The sequence below is a fragment of the Schistocerca americana genome, chromosome 7, assembly GCF_021461395.2.
Source record: "Schistocerca americana isolate TAMUIC-IGC-003095 chromosome 7, iqSchAmer2.1, whole genome shotgun sequence".
NCBI lineage: Eukaryota > Metazoa > Arthropoda > Insecta > Orthoptera > Acrididae > Schistocerca > Schistocerca americana.
The window spans coordinates 133,826,291-133,841,667 of NC_060125.1; the positions used below are offsets into that span (position 1 = coordinate 133,826,291).

Here is a 15,377-nt window from a genome sequence, read left to right on the forward strand (position 1 = left end):
AAAGAGAAAATCAGTTTGCATTTGCAACGTTTATTTATATTAGTAATATTACTGCACTGGAGATGTAGAGAAGACACATTTTACATAATACTCTGATTGTTTGATATTGTTAGTGATATATACACATCAGTTGATTCTGTTGAGAAATTCGTCAGTGGAGTACGAGTTGCCGTCAATAAATTATTTTGGGTTGTCCTTAATCTGAACTTTATTTGTTGTTACACTTTAATGGCTACACGAAAATAATAAGAGGACCAACAGTTATATACATCACTGGAAACAGAGGTAATAACTGCCATACATTAACATCATTGTTTAATAGATAGTGTTACTTAGAAGTGTAATAGTTGTCGAAAGTAATATTTTTACCGATAACAGCTGCACGAGACAATACCAGCTACCTTGATACAATTCTGTCCTATATTGTTCTCTCTTTGTGTTATAACGTGGATTAAGTTACAGCAATTATCTTTCTTGCAGGATCGGCTGACTTTATTGGAGTGAATCACTATCAAACAGATTACGTGACGTCAGGCGTGACTGGTATATCGCCGTCCAAAACCCGCGACTCTGGCGTCATCACTTCCGTTTCTAGAGTAAGCTATTACCATTACTAGAAATATTCAATATTCATATAAAGAAACCACAACTCGCACACAAATCGATTCCCTAACCAGTTTCGCCCCTCAGACGCAATCATCAGACATGTGAAAATTATAGTATTTAGCAACAATATCTGAGGAAGGTAAGCACTGAATGTAAACTTGTAAGTAGTAACTTACAGTCGTTCCTATAGTGGCGACACGCAGAGAGCTAAGAGGTGCATTCGCTCAAACACAAAGTTGGATGTACAGTGATTACTATAGGGTCATTGGTGCGGCGTATAATCCAAGCACAACTGTGGGAGTCAGCGCATCCGGCTGCAGTCATAAGAGTCATTTAAATGAATTCAAACAACGTACCATCATAATCTTAACAGTGGGGTGGTTGGCACAGTACCCCGAAGCCCCCATTTTTCTCCTTTTGTAAACAAACCAGTCACTTAGCCTAGCCCAGTTTAATGTCTCTTATGTGAATAACCTGCCCTTGTTTTGTTTATTTAGAACATAATTAATGAACTATAACTGTGATTGTGATTGCCGTAATTTATGTTCAAGATGGCTTCCGAGTGTTGCACTTGTGCTCATGTCTACCCAGGAGTTAACTAGTGGTCAAATTCTTTTAGCTTAAAGTGATAACTGTCGTCATAAAATTCGTAATTTATTACCCAAAACTGCGTCTCCTTCCCCCACTGGCGCAATGTGCTCCTACTGGTCCAATCCCCACCACCGCAATCCTGAGAGGGGATTTGGCATTCGTAAACTGCACCTCGCTCGCGAAAGCAGCAGTAGCACTAAATTCAGATGATATTCGCAGATTTACAGCACGGTACTGCATCCAATCGTTTTGGCTCCTGTTTTCTCAAATTTCTGGCAGAGCATTGCAGCCAATGCTATTTTGCGCAACATATGACGCTATTCACGATTTCGGGGTAATTTAACCGACTTTTTTTAAGAATCTGCACGTGAATATCGGTTTCGGTGCTATTTCACCGATTTTCCTCCACCTTTCAAGAAGACACCCGTAAACATGGGTTTCGCAGCTGTTTAACGATTTTCCCTCACTTTTCAAGAAGATACGCATAAGTACAAGTTTCGTAACGATTTAATCAGATTTTTAAGAAAACGCAAGTAAATACGGGTTTTTATCTAATCTCACGGATTTTTCAAGAACACATACGTAAATACTGGTCTGTGAATTTTTTAAAATTCCCGCAATGCATTATCTAGTCACAAATAGTCTCCTGCTAAGTACCTTCTGTAGGCACACGACTGCTTTTTACGGTTTTACCTTTTTTTCCCCAGTGATGCACAAATAGCCAATACTTTCAGGACGCTGTACGTAAAAATGTGGGCCAATCCATCACCGCTACGGGATAATTAAAAAAAAATATACGGATCTTCAGCGTTACATCAGTTTTATTTAATAACAAATATTCACCAGGCCTACGTTTCACTTTAACGAACTTATCCCACGCAGATAGCGAGAGACGACATAATCATGTCCCATAAGAGTCCCTTAGAGTTGGCAAAAGTAACGGTAGGAACGCTTCTATAGAAAGGTATTTACGGCCGTAATATCCCGCATTTACGCTGCTACCTACGGGATAAGAACACGAGAGAGAGCTATGCACTTTATTTAAGAACAAACAAAAAAATTGCTTCCGTACTTCGAACAGTGTATTGTTATCGCACAGCAGAACACGCTGTTTTAAGCCCGTTTGCACGAGCAACTTTCTGGTCAGAATCGACTACTCGAAGCGCGCGTGCCTTCCGTGTTTGCGACCGACCGAGGTGGCGCAGTGGTTAGCACACTGCACTCGCATTCGGAAGGACGACGGTTCAATCCCGCGTCCGGCCATCGTCATTTAGGTTTTGTGTGATTTCCCTAAATCGCGTCAGGCAAATGCCCGGATGGTCCCTCTGAAAAGGCACTGCCGACTTCCCTCCCCATCCTTCCCTAATCCAACGAGACCGATTACCTCGCTGTTTCGTCTCTTCGAGCAAATCAATCAACTTTGGTGTTTGCACGTAAATCAGCAAGCAACCAAGATGCGAGTGTGTCTGTGACGTCAGTGATCGGACTGTGCAGAGCGTGGAGTTATAAATTTCCGAGTATGCTGGACGCTGCGCGTGAGCAGAGACAAGGGACTATGGTGGCATCTGCTAACATTGTAAGCTATAAAACTTCCCTGGCAGATTAAAACTGTGTGCCGGACCGAGACTCGAACTCGGGAACTGGTAGAGCGCTTGCCCGCGAAAGGCAAAGGTCCCGTGTTCGAGTCTCGGTCCGGGACGCAGTTTTAATCTGCCAGGAAAGTTTCATATCAGCGCACACTCCACTGCAGAGTGGAAATCTCATTCTGGAAACATCCTCAAGGCTGTGGCTAAGCCATGTCTCCGCAATATCCTTTCTTTCAGGAGTGCTAGTTCTGCATGGTTCGCAGGAGAGCTTCTGTAAAGTTTGGGAGGTAGGAGACGAGGTGCTGGCAGAAGTAAAGCTGTGAGGACGGGGCGTGAGTCGTGCTTGGGTAGCTCAGTTGGTAGAGCGCTTGCCCGCGAAAGGCAAAAGTCCCGAGTTCGAGTCTCGGTCCAGCACACAGTTTTAATCTGCCAGGAAAGTTTCATATTAGCGCACACTCCGCTGCAGAGTGGAAATCTCATTCTGGATTGTAAGATATAACCTATTTTGGGCGAGTTTACTCCTGGTATAAAAATGGATTTTGTGCTTTCGTGGCTCACTGAAAAGCTGCACAAGTTCTTCGTTTTTTTTTCCTACTAGTATACCCCTACAAGAGAGACGAAATATCTGAAAGAAGGGTGATGAAAAAAACCTACATTATGAATAAATAACAACGTAAATAGATAAACGTGTTTTTATGAAAATTATTTCAATAGTGAAAAAGTCAGAATTACTAGACGAGAAAAATAATTTTCGTTGTTATTTGGCACCTAGGAAGAAAACAAGATAAAAAGGATAAGAGAAAAAAGGCGCAGTTTACTGCGTTCAACATGCTGTCTAATGATGCTAGCATGTTTACTCGAGCACGTGAATAAATAACAACGTAAATAGATAAACGTGTTTTTATGAAAATTATTTCAATAGTGAAAAAGTCAGAATTACTAGACGAGAAAAATAATTTTCGTTGTTATTTGGCACCTAGGAAGAAAACAAGATAAAAAGGATAAGAGAAAAAAGGCGCAGTTTACTGCGTTCAACATGCTGTCTAATGATGCTAGCATGTTTACTCGAGCACGTAAATGTATGTGTTCTGAAATGTTTGGGTGACACTTTTCCTATTCTTTCAGTTCTCAGGACTGTGAACAGTTTACCACAAGACCTTTGACAAGAACGTCCACTACGAATTCTGCTTTGATTCATAGACTTGAATTATCCAACGTTGGTACTCATCTACTTCAATTTGGCGGAAGCCACGAGAAAATACGGTTGCTTACTGCTCAACTGTGCGACTTTAAAATGTGTGGCAAAACTGACCATCCCGCCAAGTGTGAGGTATGCAGTGTTATCCGCTTTTTAAATGCGCAAAAATTCGGACCCATCGAAATTTATAGACAAAAAACTGAGATTTACGGTAGTGTGAAGAATGAAGTGTCAGTCTGAAAGTGGTATACCATGTTTCATGGTGAGCAGAAAAATGTTCACGACGGAGATCGCTCGGGCCTGCCCTCAGTGGTGAATGAAGGACTCAGAGCAAGGAATGAAACAAAAATCCAAGAGGATAGGCGTAGAAATGTTGGAACACGTGCGACAATACTGACCATACGACTTATCTTAGAAGGAAGATTACAGAAAGGCAAACCTACGTTTCTAGATTTTGAAGACTTAGAGAAAGCTTTTGACAATGTTGACTGGAATACTCTCTTTCAAATTCTAAACGTGGCAGGGGTAAAATACAGGGAGCCAAAGGCTATTTACAATTTGTACAGAAACCAGATGGCAGTTATAAGAGTCGAGGGGCATGAAGGGGAAGCAGCGGTTGGGAAGGGAGTGAGGCAGGGTTGTAGCCTCTCCCCGATGTTATTCAATCTGTATATTGAGCAAGCAGTAAAGGAAACAAAAGAAAAATTTGGAGTAGGTATTAAAATCCAGGGAGAAGAAATACAAACTTTGAGGTTCGCCAAGAACATTGTAATTCTGTCCGAGACAGCAAAGGACATGGAAGAGCAGTTGAATGGAATGGACAGTGTCTTGAAAGGAGGATATAAGATGAACATCAACAAAAGCAAAACGAGGATAATGGAATGTAGTCGAATTAAGTCGGGTGATGTTGAGGGAATTAGATTAGGAAATGAGACACTTAAAGTAGTAAAGCAGTTTTGCTATTTGGGGAGCAAAATAACTGACGATGGTCGAGGTAGAGAGGATATAAAATGTTGACTGGCAATGGCAAGGAAAGCGTTTCTGAAGAAGAGAAATTTGTTAACATCGAGTATAGATTTAACTGTCAGGAAGTCATTTCTGAAAGTATTTGTATGGAGTGTAGTCATGTAAGGAATTGAAACATGGACAATAAATAGTTTGGACAAGAAGGGAATAGAAGCTTTCGAAATGTGGTGCTACAGAAGAATGCTGAAGATTAGATGGGCAGATCACGTAGCTAATGAGGATGTATTGAATAGGATTGGGGAGAAGAGAAGTTGTGTGGCACAACTTGACTAGAAGAAGGGATCGGTTGGTAGGACATGTCCTGAGGCATCAAGGGATCACAAATTTAGCATTGGAAGGCAGTGTGAAGGGTAAAAATCGTAGAGGGAGACCAAGAGATGAATACACTAAGCAGATTCAGAAGGATGTAGGTTGCAGTAGGTACTGGGAGATGAAGGAGCTTGCACAGGACAGAGTAGCATGGAGAGCTGGATCAAACCAGTCTCAGGACAGAAGACCGCAACAACAACAGGCCTTTCACAATTAGTGGACGGCATTCATTCTTGTCAGACATTTGCAAGAAGTGTGTTCAACAAGACTGCTAATGTAGGTATGGGCTATAAAAAGTGTGCCAAGTGGTTTCCTCGAATTTGTCAGATGATGATGAATTTTTGGATCACATAGTCACTCGTTATGAGACTTGACTATTACATTTCACACCAGAAACATACCACCAATCAGTGGAATGGCACCATTAGCAATCCCCAACGAAACCGAAAAAAAACAAGAAAAATTTTGAGCACTGAAAAAATTATGGCTACGGTATTTTCTGATATTGCGCGTGTCCTGCTCATCGACTAACATGCCTGGAGGCGAGGTCACAAATGCAGCGGCCTACTGTCAGCCGCCTGAATGACTTCGCAACGCCATTAAAACAAGCGGCCCGGAATGCTAACCAGTGGAGTCGTCCTCCATCACGATAACGCACGTCCGCGTGCAGCGGGAGTGACGCAGGACCTGCTTCAGCGCTTTCAGTGGGAAATGTTTAATACGCGCCATACAGTCTCGCTTAGCCGAAAGTGATTATCACACCTTCCAAAATTTGAAGGATTTTTTGAATGGACAACACTACGGAAGTGATGGCGAATTTGGTTCAACAAAAGGGCGGCAACAGAGTATGCAGAAGGGATAGTATACCTGGTAAAACGGTACAAGTGTCTAAATTTGAACGGTGAAAAGTAGCTTCGGTATCAAATCGTATGTAAAACACAATTTCGTTTGATTATATCAAAACTTTCTGCAGAAAAGAACATTCTTTACTTTCCAAATGAACCTCGTACATGCTCAATTTTCTTCCATCAGAACCATCAGACATATTCCAATAATTATCAAATAATTATTTTTTATATGATTTAAATTCAGCTTGTTTGTAGCCCTGCTTGTGTGCAGTGATGAGATTGACCAACTTGTGACACACACACACACACACACACACACACACACACACACACACACAATGTTTACTACACTTCGCGCAGTGTCACTGAACACATTTCTCACATATCCACTTACCTGTTATGTTTGGTCAGCGGCAAAACTTGTCGCAACAGATAAACGTATAAATGTTTCCAGCACTATTTTTTGAACAATACACTATGTGTTGTCCCTGAGCCCAACAGTTCAGGTGCTGTTTCAGCAAACACAGTAACTGATGAGACACTAATGTGGCTGCTGTTGGTGTTGCTGCTGCTGGAGAAAACTTCAGCATTGATTTGGTCTGCCTCGAACTTGTTGATTAATTGGCTCTCTATGTATGACAGACTGTTGGACAAGCGCTACCACTCAATTTGAGTCACCTGAACCTTCCTACGATGCAATACATTCTATGTTTCAATTACCACCTTTAACTCAATATCTGATGAAATGGCAACACTGACAAGTTGCAAACCACACTTGGTCAAATAAAACATTCTCGTGTAAAGCAACATTGCATTGATGACTAGATGAAATAGTGGGTTTATATACATGGAAGATAGATGCCTCTATCATTATGATGTGCATTTCATAATAAGTCAACATTTTTGAAATTTTATGATGAGTGTGTTTCGGACCTCGGGAATTCTACGTTTCGACACTAAAATTGCGATTCTTTACTGCTGGTCACTGCTTCTCTCCGAAGAAAGTGTCAAGATCATGGTGTAATCTCAGCTATCATATCAAGATCAGATCTAAGTGTGACTGATGTAGGAAAGAAAAATAGAATATATTTTAACGATTTTCCACTACGGCTATTGACAATGTGCAAAACATAAATAATAAAATAACAGCATTTTCAACAAAACCGTTGTTCGCTTATCAGAAACAGATCTCTGAGACAGAACATGAGGGAACAGAAGGTCCAAATTTATCGCGGACTGTGGTATGCCTGAATGAAAGGAATAGCTCCCTCATTTCTTCCCAGAAGCATATTTTCACAGGCAAGCGATGTCAGAAGCTCTCACAGTCACACAGCATTCTGATGCTGCTTTCTGAAGATACGGTATGATGGGGGTTTAATATCTGCTGCATCCACTCCAGTAATTTTTGCATTTATGTGCTGACAAATACTACCCACAAAATCTTTACCCTTCGTAAAAAAACAGCAGGAAAAACCACACAGCATGTTGAACCTATGGATTTCTTCCAACAACAGAAACACACTGTTTAATCTCTACTACCACCACAAATGAAATCCAGCTTTATTTAGTTTGTCAAAACGTTGCTTACAAGCCAATGGCCGACCACCAAACGATACCAGCCACACATCAGGTATTCTATATTTAGGATACGAAATTGCAGTGCCTGTGTTATTCTGAATTACGATGCAAAGTTCCTTTGGACATGATGAAACGGTACAGTAGTTTTCGCTCTATAAGCAGCAGGTTTCGCTGCTCGTTCGCACCGGGAAATAGAAACAGAGGCGGCTCCGCAGCCAATTTTATTACACGACGCGGCCGGCCGCGGGTGCAACAGAACCCATGTGGACGGGTGGAAAGAAATGTGTCAGGCTTCATAATAAGTATTTATATGTGTCGTGTATTATGCATTTCTTGTACGTGAATGTGAATCTGCACATGAACTTTCCTAATCCTCCTCATACCTTTCCGTAAAGCGTGGCCGAATCTTTTCTGGGAAGTAGTTCTGTAGTATAGTAGTGCCAACCTTACTCCTGGGTAGGGGATCAGAGAGACAGCACAGGCAGGTAAAAGTCAAAGACTTTCCAGTGTCACAAGATTTGGGGTGGAGAGGTTGGTCACGGCCAAGTGGTTCGACCACCCCCTCCACCGGGGCCCAGGAAGACCTCCGGGTGCCCGCCATATTCGCGGACTGTTACAGAAGACGGGTAAGTGAGCAGACGTGCCCTCAGTGCGTCTGTCTCAATGTTCACGCATGGAAGAGAGGTATTTGAATATTTGTACTAATTCTTTTATTTCCAGCTTCGGATGGTGTAAGGAAATGAATGATCTCGTTAATTTGGGAAATTTGACCCCCTGTGTTAATGTATCTGGTCCCCAGTTTGGCCGGCCGCGGTGGTCTCGCGGTTCTAGGCGCGCAGTCCGGAACCGTGCGACTGCTACGGTCGCAGGTTCGAATCCTGCCTCGGGCATGGATGTGTGTGATGTCCTTAGGTTAGTTAGGTTTAAGTAGTTCTAAGTTCTAGGGGGCTGATGACCACAGCTGTTAAGTCCCATAGTGCTCAGAGCCATCCCCAGTTTGCCCGTTATCCTCCTCACATAGTGGATGTCCTATGTAAAATATTGGGAGACTTTGGTGGTATACATTTGGCCAACGCAATTCCGTATTGCCCATAGAAATGTGCGTGCAGATTAGTATATAATATACCCGAGCTATAAGTTGAAAATTGTAATATCTGTAAACTGGAACAATTGCTGCAATCGCTGTAAAATCGAGTGATAATATTTAAAATAAATACGTAATCAGTTGTGATCAATCTTTAACATACCTTAAAAATGACAAAGAAGTCAAGTTAAAGGAATTTATTTAAAATAAAAGCTATAGAATGGAGGTACCCAGACATCAACGTGTGAGCCCTCCAGCCCCTTGCCTAGTATCGTACAGAAAGGGCACGGTCTCTAGGCAGCGCTCTCAAGCTCCCCTCCCCAGTTATCCGTTGCGCAATTTTCATTCAGGGCTTGACGACATCAACTTTCATCTGGCGTCCCTAGGCAAGGAGGATAGGCGGTAAACTTTCAATGCATGCATTTCGAAAGGAACAGGCACTGTGGCGACAACAGCCGGTGTGAAAGACATTAAATGTATTCGCAGTTGCGAATATGGACAACCATCAGCTGTATAATGGAATGACGACAGTGAAAATTTGTGCCGAACTCGGAATGGAACCCGGATTTCCCGCATATCGCGAGTCGTCGCCTCACCATTTGGCTATCCGTGCACGATTCACGGCCACACCCAAACTTCCAAATGTCGTCAACCAGGTGTCTGTACTTGTACATCCATGTATATTCCCACACAGGTGAGACATTTTACCCTAAAAGCGCTTGGCCGGTGTCTGCGGGTAAATACGATATTGCAGTGCCTTGTTATTCTGAATCACGATCCAGAGTTCATTTGGAAACGCATGCATGAATACGAATCATCCGCCGACACCGAGCAAGCGACTTTCAAGTAAAATGTTTCACTCGTGCGGGAATATACGTAATGGATGTAAGAGTTCGGGGTGTAGTCGCATCATCGACGACTTATGGAAGGTTGGGTCATGCCGTGAGCCGTGCACGGGTAGCCGTATGGTGAGGCGGCCGCTCACGATGACCGGCAAATCCCGGGTGTTCAGTCGGAGTGACAGTCATTTGGACACTAAGTTACGCACACCTGATTCCATTGCTCTCCTGAATGACTGAGTACTTCTTAAACACATATCGGAACTTTGAGACGAAACCAGTGGTTCCGCCTTACCGTGTCACATTGTACCTTGTGGCAGTGATTTTATACGTCGCATTAATCATTATTGCAAGTGCAGTACGGTACAGTAAGCCTCTGCAAAAGGGATGTACGCCAATGTGTTCATTCATTTTTTATTTCGTTATGTACCTCTTTTACATTATCTTCGTTATGTTGCTGTAAAGTATAGAATTGTTTTATTGTGGATACGTCTGCAGAACAGCTGTAGGACAGAGATGCATGCTTTACTTAGATTTTGGTGAATGTCTAACTCCTGTATGGACCTGACAAAGACACACCTGTAGAGTCTTCGAGGGTTGGTGGGGTACCCGTCCCATTACCCCTCAGGGAAGAGCGGAGTGACCGTTAAGGACGCTTCGGCATCCAGTTCCTGGTCTGGCTACAGCGCAGGCGGAAGCTGTGATGGGTCCGTCACGTAGTTTGCAAAAGTTGAAGGGGATGAGGTACCTTATTGTTAAGATTACTAAACCATTCTTTTTCAGCGAAATTATAGTCAGGGTTATGTGGCGACCACCTGCTGTAGTAGTTTTACAGGCACATTCAGTGGTTAGATGTTTCATATTTTATCGAGAGCACGGAGCACAATAGAATCCAATAACACAAAGGCAACCTCGAGGTGCCTTCAACACATTTGGTTTTATTTGAATTCTGTCATCAATTATATTTCCTTTAATGATTAACGTAAATTAGTTCGCCAAATATTAAACGAATTATCTTTGTAGAATGGGGCTCACCCTGTGCGTTAGATAGAAATTTGTGGTCGCCACAGTATCACAAAGATAGCAGAGACCATAGCACGCTGTATGGTTAGGCATTTTGAGCATGAATTGTGTGAAATACTTAAGTAAGCTTGGGAGTGAAACTCTTTGCTAATTTTTTATTTCTGGTCTACTGGTCACTGTCTTCACGCTGCCACGTGAGCAGTTCTGCAATTACACTCGACCACCAGCGTCCTAAATTAGGTTCAAACAGGAAATGCGCATGAGGTTTACTTTTGTAATAAAACCGAAAACGATCCACATGAGTGAGTAATTAAAAGAGCCGTTAATTTACGACAACCAACTGAGCTTGGGTGCAGAAATCATGTGTCTCGTGTGAATTTCTGATTATTTTCCAATAACGATCGACTAAGGTGAGTTCCAACATACCGCCTTGACTTCCAACGTGGTATTGGCTGCACAGTCATTGAAAAATGATCGTTCTTGTTGAAATTCATATTAGGACAAATAAGTGCATGTGAAGAATTTAGTAGGATGTAATAAATTTTATATGTGCCTAATTGGAGTATATTTTTGTCTGCTTAGACCCATGCCCAACATTATTAGTACTTCATCGCGTGTTCTGGACAAAATCAAATAGTGCCAGTAACTAAGGTCAGCTGCTATTTTAGTCAAAGCATTTCCAGTAAAATGAGAATGAATGACGAGCATCATGATCATGCGAGAACTTTAGAAAGAACAGTAGCAACATAATATTCCTTCCCTGTTTCCGCGAATATCTTAAGTTGCACAGACCTCTATGTTAGAGATAGGCCCCATCAGCGCAAAAAAAGACAATAAAAATGTTCCGTCTTTAAATGAGTCGTTGCTTGCATGCCACAATAAATTGCATATTCAGTTGAGAATCTTTAGTTTCGTAGTCTAATAATCTCAGCCCAAAATCATTAAAAATATAACACGTCAGCCTCAGTTGCAAATAGAAACCAATCTTTACCTAGGTTTCAGCCAAAATAATTTGGCCTTCTTCAGAAGCTATTGACACTAAACTATTGCATACCAAACTTTGAGCAGACCCACTGTAGTCCTTGTAGAGAGTATGGTATTGGTGGGCCATCAAAGGTGAAGACCCACTGCAGTCCTTGTAGAGACGGCAAGCATCCATCTGTTGCGGCTGTGCAGGTGCACAATCACCATCGAAGAGTCTTGCGCACAATATAGCAAGTCCATAACCACCACTTGTGCATGCACAAAGTTTTTGCAATTGTCCTTAGAACCGGCAATGCTGTGATCCAGTCCCTTGCTGAATTATTAACACACGTGCAAACACTAACAGTCCCAACTTCTCACATATTGTCCATATACTATGACCAACAGAAATGTCTGCACTCAAATGAATGCTTACAAGTTACTTAATTTGATGAACTGGTGTCAATTACAATTTTATAACATGAGAATACAATTACAAAGGTACAGAAAACATCATCAAAACCTCTGGGCGCCGTCTGATCGCCGATGACCGTGACAGATGAATCGTTAGCATACAGCCCCTCAGTTTTGCACAATTTATACCCTGGTGACACTGAACACAGTCCTTGAGGGTGTGGTATTGGTTTCTGATAATGCAGAAACATTTTTAAAAAAGACGGGAAAAACACTACACAGATAAATAGTGTACCTGAAAATACGTTGCTGCAACATTATACACAGTTTTGGTTCTGTCCTTCTGAACAAGAAAACTCCACTGTGCGGACTACAACTAACATGGCTACATCCAACTGACCCGTTAGAAATTGTGCCGAAGACACATAAGAAGAGCCCTGGTACCGATATTATCAATAGCGAACTTCTGAAACACTCTTCGCAGTAAGTGAAAGGTAGATGCTTTCGTATGAGAATACTGAATATATGCGTGTGAGACATGCTGAATACCAACTGAATGAAAAACGTCTTAATATAAGCGATGTTCCATACAAGTGAAAGTGTTCATCCTATAAGCTACAGAGGTGTAACCCTGCTGAACGTACCATAGAAAATACACGCTAAAGTTACACACAGAGTTAAAGTACTGTCGGAACATTTCCTCAGTGAGGAGCACCATGGTTTCAGGAAAAAATATTGTACACTCATAGGAAAGCCAATACTGTGAAAGGGGAGTGAGTGTAATCTGCCGAAACGCACATTGCTTATAGATAGTGTACAGAGAAGTATATTCTGGTGCATTATCAAATGGAATGAACAGCCAAACCATAAAATAAAAACAGTAAAAGATATTTATAAAATACGATACATAGTAGAAAGAAACGATAAACTATACCACTAGACAAGGGAGCCCCATGTCTGAAGTGATGTTTTCGATCTACCGATTGTCTCTCTTAAGAGTCGGCAGGCACATTTTCTCTGGTGGTTCAGCAGATATTTGCAATTTTGGTTTCGAATTATGTAGTTTGAGTAAGTCCAAACAATTATGGCTTGTCATGTCTTTCATGCAACACCCAATGTCAACGGAAAACGTCAATTTGTTTCAGTTATAAACAAAATTGTTTTTAAATCAGAATTTTGCGGGATCATTCTATAGTGCGCTCCCAAATTGGTATTCTCTGATATTCGTTTGATCGATATGTGTTAAAGCATGCACAGTAAAATATGAAGAATAAGCAGTGTGTGTGTGTGTGTGTGTGTGTGTGTGTGTGTGTGTGTGTGTGTGTAACAGTGGGAGGGAGGAGGAGAGAGAGAGAGAGAGAGAGAGAGAGAGAGAACTGTTGACAGAGTGTGAGTTTAAGAAGTAAGCTGATGCTGGCCTTCTGCACACTTCTCTTAAAAAAGAGTGGTAAATGGAGAAATTATAAGTACAAGTAAGATTTTTTTTTAATTTTCAGATAGATTCCTCGGGATTTCGAAGATCATTGAACTGGATTGCTAACGAATATCCGGGATACCCGATTATTATAACAGAGAATGGTCTGAAAGATTTAGGTGGCCGTAACGACGTTACCAGGATAAATTACTTTGCGGGCCGCAAAGTATCAACGCTATATAACTCATGTTTTTGAGTACGTAAACTCATTTTGGTTACAAGTATTTTAATTTACTATTTTCAGGATTTTCTGGGCGCCCTCCTGGAAGCGGTGAACCTAGACGGTGTTCCAGTGATCGGGTACACATTATGGTCTCTCATGGACGTCCTGGAATGGGATTCAGGATTCACGTGAGTAACCTTTAGAAACTGCTAAATAAAAAGATTTGCACTAACTGTATGTCTGCCGACTTTTGTGCGATTAGAATGAAGGGGAGGATGAAAGAATAACATTTTTGAACGCACACTGATGAGCCAAAACTTTATTACGACTGTGATTTCTTTAGTTTTCTCGGCGTGATTAATTAATGGTGCACTTCTGGGTTTTCCGTCGAGTTTTTGACCCCATTTTATGCGCAAAATCCATAAAACTGAAACTACTTGGCTGTACACCCGGAAGTGCGCTATTAATTTATGTCCATATTGAATGCCGCCTGACGGGGTTACGGCCACGTGACGCAGGAAAGAAAGTACGATGGAAATTTCGCAAATAATGAATACTATTTTTTTGTTTGCTTACACATTTTTTGCAATATCTCTTTACAGTCCAATATCGTATCCTTGCTTCTCTATGAGTGTATCCCAACGCCTCGGAAGTTCTATTACTCCATCCAGGACACCACTTCTGTTCATCTGTCGAATGGCTCGGGTAACGGCGGTAGAAATCTCTTCCAGAGAAAGATAACAACTTCGGGAATTTGTCCGGGCTATAGGCAGGATGCGGAAACACTTCCAATCCGTATGTTTGGGCTACAACGTGTTGATACGCGAGCGAGCATTTTCGTGATGAAGGAGTGGCCCAGCTTTGAGCAACTCATGTCTGGTCTTGTGCATTTTTATGCTTAGGTTTTGCATGAAGTTACGATAGTACACTACTGTGACACTTACTCTACATGGAACTCTATCTGTCTTGACGATTTCTTGGTGATCATAAGCAAAAGTCATCATTTGCTTAATCTTCGGCCGGCCGGTGTGGCCGAGCGGTTCTAGGTGCTTCGTCTGGAACCGCGCGACCGCTACGGTCGCAGGTTCGAATCCTGCCTCGGTCATGGATGTGTGTGATGTCCTTAGGTTAGTTAGGTTTAAGTAGTTCTAAGTTCTAGGGGACTGATGACTTCAGATGTTAAGTCCCACAGTGCTCAGAGCCATTTGAACCATTTGAACCTTGAGCTTCGATTGAGCGCTTCGAAATTTTTTCGGACGTACAAAACCTGAAGCTCTCCACTCATTGGACTGTGGTTTCAACTCCGATTCAGAGTGTCTAACCCACGTTTCATCAGTAGCGACAATTCGACACAAGAATCCTTGACCTTCACCGTCGAATCGTTGTTTGAGAAAGGTTACAATGACCAGGCGTTTCTGATTCTCTTAGGCAGTCAAACAGTGTGCGATCCATCTCACAGAAATTTTTCTCGTCTTCTAATCATTTGTCATAAGATTTGTTTGGAGAATTCCCGTAGTTTCAGAGAATTCCTCACAAGTCGCACTGCGACCTCTTTCAAGAGCATCTGTCGCAAGTTTCACACGTCGTTCATCTGTTGAAGTTTTTAGTTTTCCGGGTCTTGGATTATCGTCTATACTCATGCGACCACTACGAAAACGATTAACCCAACTTGAAA

The 15,377-nt window shown here is 41.9% G+C and overlaps 1 protein-coding gene across 1 annotated transcript in view; it reads left to right on the forward strand.

Moving 5' to 3' along the window:
• LOC124622575 (myrosinase 1-like) overlaps nucleotides 1-15,377 on the forward strand; it is a 103,790-nt gene that overhangs the window by 78,384 nt on the left and 10,029 nt on the right. Inside the window, exons 8-10 of the mRNA XM_047148324.1 lie at nucleotides 481-596; nucleotides 13,562-13,696; nucleotides 13,784-13,890. Coding sequence (XP_047004280.1) covers nucleotides 481-596; nucleotides 13,562-13,696; nucleotides 13,784-13,890 — 358 coding nt within the window. The remainder of the gene's footprint in view (nucleotides 1-480; nucleotides 597-13,561; nucleotides 13,697-13,783; nucleotides 13,891-15,377) is intronic.